The sequence below is a fragment of the Euprymna scolopes genome, chromosome 35 (assembly GCF_053919585.1).
Source record: "Euprymna scolopes isolate OS-2025 chromosome 35, ASM5391958v1, whole genome shotgun sequence".
NCBI classification, from domain to species: domain Eukaryota; kingdom Metazoa; phylum Mollusca; class Cephalopoda; order Sepiida; family Sepiolidae; genus Euprymna; species Euprymna scolopes.
In genome coordinates, this window is record NC_136516.1 from 20850142 (window position 1) to 20868385 (window position 18244).

Sequence of the window (18244 nt, forward strand, 5' to 3'; positions counted from 1 at the left end):
TGGGAGATCTCTGAGCTGCCAACTGTCCAAAACGAGACACTGTCCTTAACCGTCACAAATCCAAGTCGGTCCTCCAACTGTCGCAAAACCCGCTATCATATATAGTGATACTATTGATGTTTCCCTTCCAAGTGTTAGGAAACAAGGACGAAAGAGAAAAAGAAATATAACAAAATGAAGAGGAAATAGGTTTATCAGCAGAACAATGAAGAGGAAGTTGTTCACGATGGTACACAAAGAGAAAGCTGAATAGGATTGTGAATCAAGGTAGAGCGCGCCAAAGATATATATAAAGAAGTTAGTTTGAAGAGTGACCAAGTTTTAACGACAGTCCAGTTGAAAGATGCCAGTTAGACATGGTTGAGGAGAGTTGCAGGTTTGAGAAAGTCAAACACAGATTGTGGCTCGGAGTAGATGATGAAAGGAATTGATTAACTAATGGACGGACAGTCTTGACAGTAGATGTAGATGTGAGAGTGCAACTAATATTTACAGAAATAGTTTTGTGTTTTTTTTAAATTAAATGTAATGTGAACAGACATCTAGTGGTTCAACTCTCCATATAGTCCCCCTGGAGACATGGTCCCAATTAGTAGTGGTGTGTATTCGACTCATAACTATCTATATATACGTTGTGTGTGTCTTTTCTAACAGCCCGTGACTCATCCAGCGTTCGTGGGTGTGTATATTTTACATATAATTCACAGTACAATTATAATGACATACTTGTTGCTGCGTGGCCTTCTGTCTTTTACCCACTGCCTGGTGGATTCACCAATGTCTTGGGGGAGCTGGGTTCTGCTCTAACAAGCACACATGCAAGACAGACACAAGACGATGTATGTGTTTATAGATAGGTTTATTTCGCTCCCAGGCATCTTGTCTTCCACACCATGAAGTGAAATCGACAATCTTGGACTTGTGGCGTTTCTCTGCATCCACTTGTGGACAGTCACTCCCTTATAGAAAGACCTGTTTAACCCATCTTGCTTCCTTGGCTTCTAGTACCCAACTCACTAATTTACTCAAAACGGAACTCTTGACACATCGGATCAGGCTCTCATTGACCTACTTCCAGTACAACTTAATGGCCACTCAGTTTGATTGTCAACCTGACCCCTTTGGCCTCTGCACCTGTACGCTTGCTTAAACCTGTTGCTTTTTCACAATTCAAATCTCAGTTATTTAATTATCCCTAGCAAGATAGATGGGCAGATAAATGCTTTCTACCCAGTATTGCCCGGCCATTACCCAACATCAGCCTCACATCCAAGTGGCAATATGCTTTATTTGTTTTAGGTGAAAAAGAGTAAAAAAAAAAAAAGAAAAGAAAGAACAAACAAGCTAAACATGCGGGATCCCCCTCCATGAGTGAAAAATTTACTTCCACCATGACTAATGTTTGTGCAAAATTAAAAAAAAAAATCCAAGGCATGGTTATTGAGAAAAATGCGAATAAATGAATGGATGAATGATTTGGGGCAATTTTACCTATAACCCTAATACCCTCTCTGTCTGAGGGCCGGGCCACATCCATCGCTATCCTGGTTCACGGGAGCATACTTGTGATGTACTTCTGGCCGTGTTCGTCGCTCCCGGCTCACAGGACCATAGATGCAACCCAGCAGGGCTACATTCTTACTTGTCTCGTGGTGGACTCTTCAAGGGTGACCAGACTCTCACTGGTCACTGGAAAATATCTTTCTGCTGCTCAGGGCACGCGAAATGTGCATGACCCTAAGTCCGTGTGGCAACATTGTCGATTTCGGCCGTCACTCTGGCTTCGTGCTGGATCCAGTCTATCTCTTTCATCATCTGGCGTTAGGGCATACCTGAAATAATCTGCATCTTCATTCAGGCTGGCAATCGAGAAAGAAAGAAAAACTCTGGGACATTTTTATATAACGAAACAAAATAATTATTCATAAATCGTTTTACACTTGTTTAAAAGTCGACTTCCTTGATCCAAGCTTCATGATGCAGGTTGCATGACAAGTTCCTCTAATTAATATCCCAGCTAAGAACAAGAGCTTTTCAACTTAGTTCTTATGAGGGTTTCGCCCCCCCCCCATCCCCCAGGCGGGGTGACAACGATGTGGACGCCTCGATGCCAGCTAGTAAAAAGGACCCTTAAAAGCCAATCGTTTTTATCAAATCAGAAATTCCCATTCCACCTTTCTGGAGTTATTCTTTCTTTTTCTTTTAGAGCTTATCTCTACCAGACCTCAACCCCACCGGCACTGAGGTCCCCACTTATTACCAATTAGGCATGACCAGTCACCCCAGGTCGAACAATGCCCGGCGGTGACCCCTACCCCCACTCTTCATCTCGCTCAACAGAGATTTCAAAAACAACCCTTCCATTGTTAACAGATATATAACAGCCGTGATATAGGAACAAATTCTCGTTTGTCTTTCTCTTAAAAACCCCACCCTGGCACTGATGTGATAGGCGATAACTATTTATTTCCCATTGAAATATTTTATTTCTTCTCTGGGGACAGGAATCTCATAAACATCTGTTTTTCCTTGACCAAGTGTCAGCATGGCCTCCCCTAACCATACCTCATCCTCTCCCATCTTCTCTTCCTCTATTTGAAAAGCAAGATCATCTGGTGTCGCCAGGGATCTCGTCATATACCCCTATAATCCCCCTCCCCCCGGGGGAGCAACCAGAGTTATCCTGGAAAATCTGTTCTGACAAAAATTTACTTTCACCATGACTAATGTTTGTGCAAAATTCTTTAAAAATCCACGGTGTGGTTATTGAGAAAAGTGTGAACAGACGAATGAGAGTGAATTACTAGGTCAAATCCCCCCTTTGTCGGGAAGAGGGGTGGGTGGGTGGGACCAAAACAAAAATAAAAAAGAAAACGAAAAAGAAAAAACAATAAAATTTTATTCATCCATTGCATCCATTCCAACTGCGATATAAACTTATTCATTTTTTTGTATACAAAAAAAACAAACAAATAAAAACTTTTTTATTTTTTAATCTAGTTTCATTTCTCAAAACAAATCCCCAGTCTCTAAAATATTTCCATCGTTTAGGGAAGCTTCCATTCTTTGTCTTCTGTCAATCTGGAGAAATACCAGTTGATCTTTTCATCCGTGACTTCCTGGATTGAAGGCGGCTGCCATAAAGGTTTCTGGTCCTTATCGATGATTACTGGAAAACAATTAAAAACAATAAATGATGATGCATGCTTGCGGTAAAATATGCATACGAGGTTGTCGCTCAAGTGCATATTTTAGTGTTTCGTTTACATGCAAGGAATAACTTACTTCCCAGACTAATAGCTTCTTTCCTTGAACCGTTTGCCTCTGGAGTTCCTATCTTGCTCCCTGTTTCCTTACCTATTGCCTCTGTAGATATGATCCCGATTAGTACTTCTTCATGTCCAAGTAGCAATGTTTGAGGTGAAAATCTCTACTATTATATAAAAACTATTCTGTGTGTGTGTGTGTGTGTGTGTATGAGTGTATATGTGTGTATGTATGAGTGTATGTGTGTGTATGTGTGTATGTATGAGTGTATGTGTGTGTGTGTGTGTGTGTGTGTGTATGTGTGTATGTATGTGTGTGTGTGTGTATGTCAGGTCATGTCATATGCTGCTGGTACCATGTAACCCAGTACTACCTGCCTCATGGTCGGGCCACCGGCGACTAAACTGGTTCCCCCACCAGACTTGTTTGGTGAGGAGGGTGGCTAGTCTCCCTGAAGGATTAAAAACAAGACCTTTCAAAGGGCGAATGAACCCTTTTTCGGGGTCAACGGCCAACTAGCACCGTGTATATTTGAGTGTATGTATATATGTGTTGGGGTGGAGAGGGCTCCCGTAAGCCATGGTGAAGGCAACCTTTCTAGGAGAAGCAAATCTCTGATTTAAAAAAACATAAAGCGGGAGACCAGTACCCGCATTAAGCTGGTCTGCAGTTTAATTTGTTGCTGGCTATCTTGCTCTTGTTTGTTGCTGGATTTCAACATTTTGAACCGAGAGAGAGATTTAGCTGTCGTACAAAGCTAAGACTCTGTAACATCATTTTTGTACAGATACTCCCTTAGGCATTTGGGCTCATGGACTTTAAGTGTCTGAGGGAGTGGCACTCGTCTGGCAAGACGTTGCAATCATCATGTGTATGAGTGTGTGTGTGTGTGTGAGCTCCTTCCTAATAAGTTCCGAAACTGCTGAACCTATCTTTTGCAAATTTCACACAAAGGTAATTTATATGTTCGGCAGTGTTCTTAGATATGTTTTATACAGAAATGCATCTAAGTATCGAAAATTGAAAAAATCCGGTTCAAAAATTGTCTTTCTTTCTTATAGATAAAAAAAGAATTTTAACAGGGGAATATTTTAGGTTGCACAGGCAAGGGAGATAATAAAATCTCAACAAATAATTCCTTCTTAGAGAAAAACCCAGATTTTTTGACATCTGGAAGCATAGCTTAGTGGTAGACCATTTGACTTCAGATCGAATGATCTTGTGTTGAAGCTGAAATGTACCTCACCATTTTATTTTAATTTTTTCTTATTGATAAATTCAATTCCTGATAGAAGAAGAGGTACTATTTAAAATCGCTGCAAAGCAGTTTTTTATTTGCATATTTTAAAACCAAACATTAATCAGAAATGACTTTTCCAGGGCATTCATCGTCAAACCCAAATATCAGCTGAAGTGATATTGTAAACAAACACGGATGGAATTTGATGAACGACATTATCATTATCATGATTATCATTTTTTTTTTTTTGCAAATTAGTCCAGCAGGTAAATTATTCCTAGTAATATATAATCTATATCTATATATATAAAAGCGAAAATGTGTGTATGTTTGTGTGTATGTATGTATGTTTGTGTGTCTGCTAAAAACTTTCGACAGACACAAAAAAATTCACAAATTTGGTCTCATATGAAAGCCCCACCTTCCGGACGACAAATATCGAAAAATTGGCCCAAAGTGACCATCAGAAGTGCGTTAACTGATCGATGTTCTGCCGGCCCCCCCCCCCAAAGTGACATTTTAATGTTAAACATTACATATTTTTAAATCGATTTATAACTGCCCCAAAAAATACGGCTGCCAACTCTTCTACATAAAGTATACACGCGGCCGTTTATTTTGGGTCAACTTGTATTTAAAACCCACCGAGTCATGTCACGTGATCTTGACGTCAGCAACCTCTAATGGTGGTCTGAATTTACAATTTAAAAATGTTGTCATCGGTAAAAAAAAAATAAATTAAAGCTAAAGTATGAACTTCTACGCTATGGCAACGTTACTAAAGTTATTACCACATTCAAAATAGGTAGATACGATAGTTAAACGAAAAATAAAGCCAAGCCAAACATGTGAAGTAAAAAAAAAAACGCTTACAAAAAATATTAACGATCGAAGTTTTTTTTTAAAATAAAAACAGCCAGACGCCATTTTCCAGTCTTTAGAGTAAGGCAGATGAAGTGAGAGAGAGAGAGAGAGAGAGAGAGAGAGAGAGAGAGAGAGAGAGATGTCTAGACAGAAAACGAGAAAAACGTTAACTTTTTCACCCCGAAATCGACAATTTTCAACAGGGGGGAGGGTCAACAACGCATGCGTCAGATGACGTCATGACGTCGTGACCTGATTTACTTTAAACAGTTGATAAACCAAACAAACTTTAAAGAAGTCGCTTTAGCTCAGGTAGTTAAGGCCTTGGTTCATTATCTAAACGTTTTGGGTTCGAATCATGGTGTGAGATTTTTTTTTTTTTTTTTTTTTAAATTTAAATATTGAACCCTGTATTATTTAAGCCATTTTTCACATAACGTTCGTTCATTTTTCTGTTTTAATCACTCGTTTGCCTTACGTTATTTTTTTTTTGTGTTTTATCCCCCCCCCCCCGCTTAATTAAAACGTTATTTTCTTTGCTTACATCGTCATCGTCGTCGTCGTAATGCTCGACGACTTTCAAATATCTTTCACTTCTGGCTGGCCGATTTTATTTTCAAACTTCGCCTCAGGGGTTCGGCTTCTTTCTTAAAAGTGCACGACTGTGGAACTCTCTTCCGTTTGCCTGTTTCCCACCCGACTACAACTTGGATGTCTTCAAGTCCAACATAAAGAAATTCCTGACAAACGGCTCTCTTAAATAAGACATTTTATCAAATCTCCAATACTAACGATTACTACGATACTATCCCATTGATTACTGTACACGCAATAACCCTTATCCTCGAGTGGCTTCTGGACCTTGATAAGTGGTGACCACCATGTAAAAAAAAAAAAATATATATATATATATTTTAACGGTCTTAGATTAACATCATGCTTTTTAGAGAAAACCAAATTTTTTCTGTTGGGTCGGTGCAAAAGTTTTTGACGATTTGAAGAAAGAGCATGTAATCTACTTTATTTTATACATTATTTTATCGCTTCAACATATTAAGATAAAAATTACTACCAGAACAATAGCAGAAACTCACCATGAAGCAAGCGAACAACAGAAGATGTTGTTTTGAAACAAACAGCTTACCTTATAGGCTTGTATATAATGATGTTTATCAGCTGTTTTCACTTGTGAAGGAATCCGTTTCGGATAAAGTTAATATCAAGAGAGAAAACATCTTTCTATGGCTTTCCTCATCTAAGTTTTTCCTTGTATATGATGGTGTTTATCGTTTTTTGCATATCTTAGTTTTTTTTTCACTTGTAAACTTTATATAGTCATGTTTTTTGGGGGGTATTTCATCATACAGATAATATCGGGTCATCAGGAGAGAATATGCACCGTTTCTTTCAGCTTATTAAAGCATAATTCATATTTTTTTGCAATATTCTCACACATTTTGACCTGAAAATTATCATCTTTAGTCAACAAGAAAGGCGCCATGATAATGTTCGTCCTCACACAGCACTACTGATCAAAGATCTCTCGGGAGAATTTAGTTGGGAAACATTGCCCCATCCTGCATATTCTCCCAACCGTACCTCCCTCGGATTATCACTTGTTTCGAGGAATACAAAACCATTTCAGGTAAGCATCATGAGAGGACACTGAACACGAGTTAAATTCATATTTCACATCAAAGCTTAAAGAATTTTATGTGCGCAGCATTTATAAGCTCGTTGACAGATGGAATCAAGTTGTAGAGAGCAACGGTTCTTATTGTTATGAATAAAAATATTTTTAAAACAAGATGAAATTTTTTGATCCAACATCATAAAAAGCATCATGTCAATTTTAGATAGACACGGTCCACTGGCGTATATTTACATGTCTAATGCCGATGTTATAGTCTTCCTTTAAAGTAGTAGTAGTAGTTGTTGTTGTAGTGCATGGGTTAGACCTCTATACCGCTATCTTTTAGCCAGTCTGAGAAATTACCTCCAGATAGATGGGCTGTCACATAGCCTCCTTCTAATCGGGTGACTGGAAAGTGTAGGATCAGGTGGTCTATGTCCTGATAGGGGGGAGGGGGAGGAGTTTCTTGCATTTTGGGCAGATTAGGGAGTATTTGTCTCCACCTGTGTTTGTTAACTGTACTCCTGCAGTGTCTTGTTCTAATCCAGTTTGCTTTTATTTGTAGAAAGCAATGGGTAGCTGCACAAAGGATTACTATTTTGTCGGCTTTAAAACTAAGTGATCCACCTAGGTGATCAAACGGAATTTTGAGACTTTCTGAATTCTCTCCTGATCAAGTCTTCTACACTGCCACGATGGGAATGCAAATCCAACCCAAACGGGTACTGGATATCTTCGATTGAGATAATTAAACACAGATGATATAATCTATTGCCGGACTTCAGGGACATGGGAAAGTGCAGTTTAACTGGACACCGGAAGAGATATCCTTGTGCTCTAAGCAGGGATAGAGCTATCATAACTTAAGCAAGATTAACTCAGGGTGGGTTGAGCCAACTCTTATAGAGCACACAGCATCTGGATGAATGCAGATCACGATTGTCCGCAGCAACCAAGATAATGATGGGTAGCCAGAACCAAAATGAGCAGCAAACACTGTAGACCTGTTCGACATTGCTTTGTTGGTGTGTAACCACATCTTCAGATGGCCTCCTGGGCTTCTTCATCAGTCTTAGAGTGGTTCTGGAGGCCTTACAGAGGACTTCTATGGGACCTTCGAGAAGTTGTTGGAACGGTACAACAAGTTGATTGCAGCTGGAGGAGATTACTTTAAAGGGGACGAGAGTTTCATGTGTGTGTACTATCAATAAAAGTGTCCATACGGAAAAAAATTGTTGAAGGCACCTTGTATGAGAACTTTTTGTTGCAGTGCTGACGACCTTGACCTGCGACACTGTGTAAGACGATCATAGTGCAACAACAGTTACATTTTCTTTTGCACTTGCATGTTTTCACTCGCGGAGTGCTTTATATGTTGTTTGATGACTTCCACTTCAGTCTAAAATTTATTTTATCGTTTATGAACAGACGGATGTTCTGTTTCTTTTTTCGTCTCAATCCATGATTTGGCCGGTTGAGATACAAAATCCTGACTCAAGATATTTTGCATTCCCGTTTTCATAATTTGATACTTATACAGTTTATGGAACATGTCGAAATAATAATGTTGTTATTTACAATGCCATTCTTAACATAGGGAGAGGGATAGTGGGCTTTGCTGACTGTTCTGTACTTTCACTTCACAGTTTGATAAAAGATCGTACCATGAAAAATGAATTTAATTTGGAAAACTGTATAAAAAATATCACTGTCCCGTAAACTGCAGATGTATCCATAACTCTTACCACCGTTTCTTTCATACAACAAGCTCATCCACAACATTTTCTCCTAACCCTACAAACTTAATCCTCCACAAAACTTACTAATGTTAACCTTCAAGAAGGATAACAAAAATAGAATGCTAAGTTTTCCTCCGTTGAGGTTAAAAGAAACCAAATCAGAATTCACCTGCTCTGACACCTTCGTAGAAATCTTTGTCTTCAAGACAATGTTGACCGAGACGATATTCCATGTTTAGGCAACCAGCAAGGTCTTTAGAAGCTCCTTCCAGAAGTTGTCGGAAAGTGATTTTTAAAGAAGTTGGAGACTGAAAGAAAAAAAAAATGTCACAAAAGTAAACACTTAAAATTTGAATTGTGTGAAAATAAAAGGTTTTTCGTTATAAAACGAAATTGAAAATATTGGATTTCAAAGTAATACTACCTACTTAATTATATATATGTTGCAGTAATGAAAATATAAAAAAATGATGAAAAACAATAATTATTAATGAAAAGTTTTCAAAGACAATTAGAGAAAATTTTAGCTAAACTGGCCAAACATGCACACTTGCATAAATATATATTTATTTTTGTACAGTTCTCAGTTTTTGCTTTATAGCGGAGCATGTGGATGCCGGTCAATTTCTTCCCCATAAATGTTGTTTCATCCCCTGTAAATCTTTATTTATTTATTTTATATCATTTTTTTTTTTTTTAATCACAACTTTAAATACCCTTCCCAATCTATTAGATATAGACGTTTCTACATTAAACTCATAGCCCTTAAATTATAGATTGTTTCTAACTTATGACTACTTATTCTAAGCAATTGATTTGCGTCAATCTTGTGACTCCTGCTGATAATTTCATTTTAAAGTCATTACTTGTCTATTTCATTTGACCCCTTTTTTCTGCCGTAATGTTGCACCACTTCAATGTTATTTTGTCTGGGTCATTGTGACATTGCCTTCTCTATTCTAAAAATAACTCAATCACTGCTCATCGTTTCTGTTTCTTTATTCGTATTCAGAAAGTCGGCCTCGGCAGAAGCGTCTTGAAATCTCTCCATTTCTTCATTCTACGCACAATTTTTCTTTTAATAATAATATATTGAACTCATTCTTTTTTTCTTTGTACCCATTTGTGAAATATTTCACGGAATTTTGCCTTTTGGACGACATCGAAATATCTTCCAGTAATGCAATTCCTTTGGATTTTTACTTCTGGATACTGGACTTTAACCAACTTTTCTTGGATTTTACCATTATTGGATATTCTACTCTTCACTGGACCATCCATTCATGTGAAATCATTTTTCTTTTCTTTTTTTTCCCGCCATTCCCTCTGCTTCACTATTTTTTTAAAAAACTTTTACCAAGTAAGCTCTATGGCTTACTTGTAGTTTCATTAAACACTTTGCAAGCAAAATCCGATTCTGCATTTTGCTAATTCCTACCCTCTGATGAGAAGGAAAGTATTTCTTTCGAAACTTCGCGGATTAAGGACAATCGACTTAATTTGTGTTTCATTTTTGAAAATTAAATACGCTTTTAACTCTTTGTAAAGTGTTTTTAATGTTTCATTAATTCTTTATTCTATAAATTCTTATAATGAAGGCAGCTAGAATTATATTATGCATTATACTTTCTACTCATATTCATTAATTGTATGAATTATATTTCAAAAATAAATTGTATGCATTTTAGAATAGGGAGTTACTTTTCAATATATATATTAGTGATAAGACGATTTCAATATTTTTACTGATTCCATACCAAATTCCTAATTCCAATCCCAATTCTTTATAAATCTCCAAATATTTAACTAAAGAGTTGTTATTTTTCTCCGGATTACTGTAAAAACACGTTAAATATGCAGATATTTTCTCAAGCGTCAAAATACACTTGTGGGGGATGATCTATCGATTTTAGTTTTACTGGTATTTGAAAATCAATGAATATTTATTATTTTATCATTACTGCCAGCAGTGGAAGATTTTGCTTTAAACAAAATAAAATAAAAAAGACAATTTAAAGAATTGTTTTTTTTGCATCAGAAAATAGGCATAAATTTTTCTGATTCCGATACTCCCAAAAGTTCCGATTTTTTTGATTCCTGAGTCTGATTAATCATCTCAACACTAACATATATTTACTTATACATATATATATCTCTCTCTCTATATATATATATATGTTTTTTTCCCATTATTTATCATTAATGGTTTCCATATTATATTAAATTCTATACTATTTAAAATTATATTATTTTAAATTTAACTAACTTTGCAAACACATTTTTCTGATTCAAATAATATAACTCTGGTCCAATTCAAGTCATCTAACTCTGGCTCAATGGTTAATCTGATGTGTCACAGTTTTCTAAAAAGCAGAAAAATATTTTTTATCCTAGAAATAAAATATTGATCTTGAATCCATTGTTTGGTTTTTGATATTCAGGATGAAGAAATTAACAATTTTGACTTACCATTTTCTTGAGTAAATTCAATTGATTCAGCGACCATTCTGAGCCGTCTTTCTCCAGTCTAATAAAAATATCTTCCACTGTTTCTCCTCCAAATAATTTGTTGATTTTCTCCAGATGAGGATCAAGAACAAAATCTTTATCTTCATCTGTTTTGCTCTGGAAATACAAAGTTAAATCTTACTAAACACTTGAACTATATATATATATATATATATATATATATATATATATATATATATATATATATATATATACTCTTATAAATTTGTTCTTATTTGTGTACTGATATTCATATTAAAAACCCCTTTTTCTATTTATTTAAATATTTATTTAAGAAGAAAAATCACAAATTTTACAGAATTTTAGGGTTAAAATTATATAAAACAGGCAACTAATTCTTTTTAAATGTGGCATGAGGCCAAAAAGGGTGTGGGGGGGAAGATGGGTGTCGGGGGTCGTCCACTTGTCTATTCCCTATCACTAGTTGCAATCACCACAATACCGCATTCACTCTAGGAGTTGGATCTACTTAAAGCCCCAGATGACAATATGTACAATTTTTTTTTTTTTTTTTTTTTTTTTTAACAATAAAATTATATACAATGTTTTTTTTTTTTTTTTTTTTTTTTTTTTGACTTTATATTTACAATGAAATAATGACAAAATGGAAATTGTGATGTGTATGATATATGCGGATGAAATTGTGATGTGTATGATATATGCGGATGATGGGCGGGGATAATGAGAGCCTTAAAAACACCCCAAAATAAAGAAAAATAACAGTAATAAAAAATAAATGAACCAAATAAAACGTTAAACGGTGAATGTGTTAGTATTGACCCACCCTTACCTATTTGATTTTGAAATGCTTCCTGTTTTCCGGTATCGGCCGAAAACAAGGGAGCACTTCCTAAGAGGGAGTGGGCACAGCTACGGACAAAATAAAGGAGGGGGGGAAAGGGATATTCGGTGACCTCCAAGAAAAATAACATCGGGACGGGTTGGGACTAAAATAAATTATCAGGACTGGGCTTCTTTGGAGGTATCCTAACACCTAAAAATAAAAATTGGGGACATGGAACTCATTTATACCAACTAGCTAAGGGACTGATCCACTACGGGATTATCTTGATCTGGTCTGGGGGTTGCTTTTACGGTCGGCGTGTGCCATGCCTAGGCAGGGAACACGTACTCAAGCTTGTTTCGTACAAACGCACATAAACTAGCAGTGTGAATCCACCTCCTACTAAACTGTGAGCGAGATAACCTCCTTCTATCGCATCTGATTCTGATTTTAAGTTGGTGTTTAAAATACAAAATCAGATCCCGATGAGAAGGTGGCTCCCCCCCACGCCCTATCTCTATGCGTGAAACCCACACTACCAGTCTAGCTACGGCCAAGGTCGCTAGGAACACCATTCGTTCCTCCCTAGGCCACAAGGGATCTGCGTTGTAGACAACGGATGCTAAATTCAGGATCGTCACCTGATCGGGGACGATGCGAGCCGTGACCTCACTGACATACTCCCAGAATTCACGGAGCTTGGAACAAGTATAAAAAGCATGTTCTACGGTTTCTAAGCTATCTTCGTCGCACCGTGGACAAAAGGGACTAAATACCATACCAATTCTAAACAATATGTCATTGAGGGGTAGAGCGTTTCTAACCAATCGCCAGGTCAGGGAAAATTCGGAATTGTTAAGGTATCCCCGGCCTGGCGCCCAATTCCACAGAGAGCGAACCTCCCCCTCCGACAGCTGCAGCCGCTCCCCAAGCGGGTCCGAAGCGGTCCCCACCACTAATCCCCGATATAATGCCCTTCTAGGCTGTGCAAGGTCCAAGGACCCTGGCATCGCTCTAAGCGCATTTCGGCATTCGTTGAAGAATCTTGATTGCCCTCTCGGCCTTCTTTGGCATTCAATTAAATGATTGGGGATAAGGTCGGGAAAAGCTGCACCGACCGCGGGACCCCAATCAGACTCCTCAATCAGAGTTCTACCCAGGAACGCCAACCTTTCGGCATTTTTGTGGCTAGCCAGGTCAGGCATCCCCAGGCCCCCATCTTCAAGACGTTGAGTGCAGACCTGTCTACGGACAAGCGGCCGTCGCTCATTCCACAACAGTAAGAAAAGCGCACGCGTTAAGGCCGCCATGCGGACCGCAGGCAGAGGAAGTACAGCCAATCGGTAAAGGATCAGCGGAAACACATAAGTGGCGCATGCCTCCGCCCTACCTTTAAGGGACAATCCCCTTCGAAGCCAAACCCTGACAGACGCTTCGACCTTGCTCTGTACTTCCGACCAGTTCTTATCTAGACATAGACCGGGTCCAAACCAAACACCCAGAATACGGACCGGGCCATCCGTCCAGACAAATGCGCCAGGCAAAGCATTCGAGCCCCGCCAAGCGGCCAACCTCAGGCCAACGGATTTGCTGAGATTGACTACGGCCCCTGTAACTTGTTCATAACGCTTGAGAGCCTTAATCACCGTAATAATATCAACGACGCTCGAAACAAATACGGTGACATCATCGGCAAACGCGGAAACCCTGGCTCGCGCACCGCCAGGAAGAGCAATTCCGCGCAGGGCCGGTCCAGCCACCCTGGTCCTCACTTTCCTAAGGAATGGTTCCAGCACGAGGACATACAGCAAGGGCGACAACGGACACCCCTGTCGCACCGACCGAGAAACCGCGAACGGCGCCGACCGCACCCCGTTGACCTGCACAACTGCCGTCGGCCGAGCGTACAAAATGGAAATCCATCTGCAGAAGCCGGATCCAAATCCGGCGGTCTCTAAAACAGCCATCAGGAAACGATGATCCACCCTATCAAACGCCTTGGACTGATCCAAATTAATCAGCGCGGCTTCAGTGTCGTCTTCTAAATTTTCTATGACTGTATGTATCAAATGCAAATTATTTTGAATTGATCTTCCCTTCACAGCGTAATTCTGATCCGGTTCGACCAAGTCAGCGATAACAATCTGCAAACGATTCGCCAGCACTCGGGCCAGGATTTTTAAATCCGTATTCAGCAACGTGATTGGCCTAAAATCATCTATCCCCCCAACATGTGTGTTGTTCTTCTTCAGAAGTGTGACCACTCCTTTGGTAACCTGACTCGGGATAGATCCCGTGTCAAACCAGTGGTTAAACACACCCGTCAGAATCGGAACAAACATGTGCGACATCCTCAAGTAAAGTTCATAGGGTAGTCCATCCAGTCCTGGTGATCTGTTATAGGCGACCTGCTTCATAGCAGCTATGACCTCACACTCTGTAACCCGACCATCGCAACCAGCCGCTCGGGCCGCCTCCAGGCGGGGCGATCCAGCCAAATAGTTGCCAAACTCCTGGACGCGGAGCCTGGACAGCTGCGCAAAGAGATCTTCAAAGTGCACTCGAAACCGCTCGCAAATCCCTCGAGCCGACACTAAGGAGTCCCCTTCCGGGCTCTGAATTTTACGAATGTAGTTATCCGATTTGCGCCCGAGCGAATAGACTCGTTCGGCTTTGTCAACATTCACAGCTTCGTTGGGCATCTTTTTAATTCTAGCCCTAACTACCTGGCCCTGATATCGCTCGCTAGCCAAACGACTCAGATCCGCCTTAGCTAACCCTATTTCTAGGGAATCCCCCCCAGCCACCGCCCGGGATAGTCTATCCTCTAGACGCTTCTCTGCCTTGGCCCTATCTAGCGCGAGGCGTTGGCCATATTTGACAGAGAAGTCTCTAATGCTAGATTTGGCGTTTACCCACCACTTACTCCCGGTAACCGCCCCCACTAATCCCTTCTGTATGTGTTTAGTTAGCCTTTCCCGAAAGTCACCTATCTCCAGTAGGGAGGTATTTAACTTCCAGTACCCAGCTAACTTGGGGTTGCTATCTAAGTCTAACCTGGCCACAAGTAGTTTGTGGTCAGAGTGGCCTAACCAGTGGAACGTGGGACAAGATATGTATTCTATGTTGCCTCTTCTAACTAACAACCGATCCAAGTAAGTACTTGAAGCGGAAGGCCTGCTAGAGAGCCACGTCCACGTCTCCCGCCCCGGGTGATCCACCCGATACCTGTCTACCAGATCGCATCTAGCCATCAGGTCCGACAGACTGGTTTCACACCCATCCGTCCCGCTAGTCCCGCCCACCTTATCTGCCCTGGGGTCAAGGATGGCATTCCAATCACCCACTAGTATTAACCGTTCCGAACCCCCGAGAAACACCTCCAACCGCCGGAAAAAGGAAACCCGCTCCCGTACGCAATTGGGCGCATACACCACGACGACTCGAAACGCTCTATTTGCCACGGCAACATTGGCCACGATCAGTCTACCATCAGCATCCGCGTGAACAATGCTAACCGTTGCAGAAAGGGTGCGCCTAACTAACAAAGAAACCCCCCTACTTTGACTATCACCGTATGTTGAAAAGACATCATAATGCCCCTCCAGCACCCGATGATCGTCAACGCAATCGTAGTGAGTCTCCTGTAACGCAGCCACATCTATATTCATCGACATGAGGTCCCTCAGTACCCTAGCGGCTTTGCTTCGGCACCTCATGCCCCTAACGTCCAAACTACACAAGCTCAAGGACGTGGCCATTGTGTCTAGATATCCGCAACCACCGACCTAAAGTCTTTGCTAGAAAGGGTGCCGCAGGACTGGGCGAGGTTGCCCGAAAGCAACTCGGACGTTACTCGTCCGTCTCGCGCAATACCTCCGACATCCAGGGGAAACGTTAATTTAAGGGCCCTATACAAACAAGGGTGGACGTAAATAGGAACCCTACCTTCGCATCTCGGCGCCAGCTGATCGAGGGAGTCATGCCTCTCTTCCACCAACTTTAAATCTGGAATCGCCCCCCTGGCGTCGTCGATCATATTCCACATGGCCTTCGTGCGTCCAGTTTTTGTATGGCGCACAAAGGTCATGACTAGGGGGGCGTCTGGGAAGTTTTTAGGGTTGGTAACACTTTTCCCGTCGATTATTTTCATTTCTCTAAGCGGCTTAATCAGGCCTCTATGGCGCTGTGTTATATACGTGTCAGCGTGAAGGGGGTCTACTTCGCAAATCCGGTCTCCAGGAAGGTAGGGGAGCTTTTTCGTCTTTTCACTCCTTACAGGAGATACAGAGGCGGCTCTTCTACCGCTGTTGGTTTTTGTCGCCGGCTTCTCCCGGGACAACGAGCGGGCACCGGTTGGGGGGGTATCGAAAAGGGATGGGGATTTTGGTTCAGCCGATGAGGTTAGGGTAGGGGTTTTGGGTGGCTGCACCGTAGAGACAGTCTTCTCTACATTCATAGGGGACGGGGAACGGGACCCTGCCTCCTTGTTTTTTCTCGCCTTCTTTTTAGTTTCCTTTTTCGGCACTTGGTACTCTATCACAGTAGCCGTTTCCTTATTGTGCTCCCCTTCTGAGTCAGACGAGGAGACCGGATGCATTCTTTTCTGGCCGCTAACAACTTCTTTAGTGGTAACGTTGGTGGAAGAGACCGTTGACGACACTGTGGGAACCGGCTGACCTTGTACCTCAGGGGGCTGCTCTCTTGTGGAGGGGGTCTTGGTGGTTCTGCCATTCTTCTTTACCACTGTAGTCCAGCCGTCCGACGTTGTTGCTTCTTTGCCCCCTCCGGTTAGCTTCTCAGGGGCTGCTGGTACCACTGCCGCCGGCTTTGCTACTACTACTACTGTCTGTGGGTTTCTTTTCGGACATTCCCGTGCCATATGGCCCTGCTGTTGACAATTCCAACAGTGGGGCCTGCGACCTTCTACTATAATGCTCATCGACCATATGTCGCACCTGAGCATGGGGGGGATGTTTTGTAATCCTTCCTTGTCAACACGCATTTTTAGGTTGTAGTCCCCTACCATAAGGTTACGGGGACCACGGACAGGAATGACGGACTCTACGTCCCCATATTGACTCATAAAGGCCCCTAATTGCTCAGGGCCGAGAATACAGGGGACTCCCAAAATAGACACGTTCGTCCGCGTCTTACTTAAATATTCCGGCTTAAGTCGAATATGTCGCCACGTGTGTTCCGATTTGAAAATATTGGCGGCGTCTTCCTCTTTGGGCAGTAGTAAATCCCACACTGCATAGCTTCTACGGCAGATATAGGTTGCGGGGATATTTAATTCCCCCAGAATTTTCGCCATGTCGTCTTTCGGCACACCGGTTAGCGCTCGTTTCTTTGTGTCTATGGAGACTAACGATATTATTCTCTTTGAAAGTTCTTTCATAGTTTTCGGTTCTACTCTAATAACATTTCCGTCGGTCAAATCCTTATATTTTGTATCGAATAACCGGCGGTAATCCCCGGGAGTTAGTTGCGACTGGGGGCCCCAGTCTTTTACCACTGCCGCCGCGGCCGTCTGCGGTGTTGATATTATCGTTTGTGACACTGTTAACAGCGGTGATTTCTGTCCCGGGGCAATAATAGAACCGGACGAGTCTATTGTTTGTGAACTCCCTGGCAACGTCGGCCACTCTCCCGGCTTCTCCCTTGGGGACGACGGTTTAGGGGTCAGTGCCGGTTCTTTTGTGGCTGTGGCACTAGCTGCCCCATTCTCTCTTTCAGTCTGAGCAGCCCCCTTTCTTTCTCGTTGACGCAACTTTCTCGCTTGTCGTAGTAGCAGTTCTTGTCTGTTGCATTCATCAGCGCTACTGTCGCTGCTACTAAATTCTATGTCGGCTTGCTTCGCGGCGTTCAACTGTTCGTCTAAAAGCGTTAACATGTTAATGGCATCTTCCCTGTCGTTTGGCAACCCGTTCGAAAACGTCTGTTCCGACTCGGTGCTTCTCCATATTGAGATATCTCCAGAGGTTGCTGGTTTAATTCCCGACCCTAGGGGGTCCGTTCTCCCATGGGCGGGAGGGCTGACAGTTAAAGCCCTCTTCCTCGGGTGATTCCACCGAGTCGGAACACCTCTTTCAGCTGGCCTAAATCTACTGCTACTACTATTACTGCCGGGAACAGCAGTACGACTAGTTACGTGAGAGTCGCTGCCTAACGCAAACGATTCCCCT

The 18244-nt window shown here is 41.4% G+C and overlaps 1 protein-coding gene across 3 annotated transcripts in view; it reads right to left on the reverse strand.

Annotated features, from left to right (window-relative positions):
- Nucleotides 1-2882: 2882 nt before the first annotated feature.
- The window catches only part of LOC145259730 (3-hydroxyisobutyryl-CoA hydrolase, mitochondrial-like), a 42999-nt gene continuing 27637 nt past the window's right edge, over nucleotides 2883-18244 (reverse strand). For all 3 annotated transcript variants that reach the window (XM_080117428.1, XM_080117427.1, XM_080117429.1), the window contains exons 11-13: nucleotides 11213-11368; nucleotides 8913-9051; nucleotides 2883-3169 (exon numbers count right to left, since the gene is read on the reverse strand). In XM_080117428.1, the coding sequence (XP_079973554.1) occupies nucleotides 3048-3169; nucleotides 8913-9051; nucleotides 11213-11368 (417 nt within the window). In that variant the 3' untranslated portion in view covers nucleotides 2883-3047. The remainder of the gene's footprint in view (nucleotides 3170-8912; nucleotides 9052-11212; nucleotides 11369-18244) is intronic.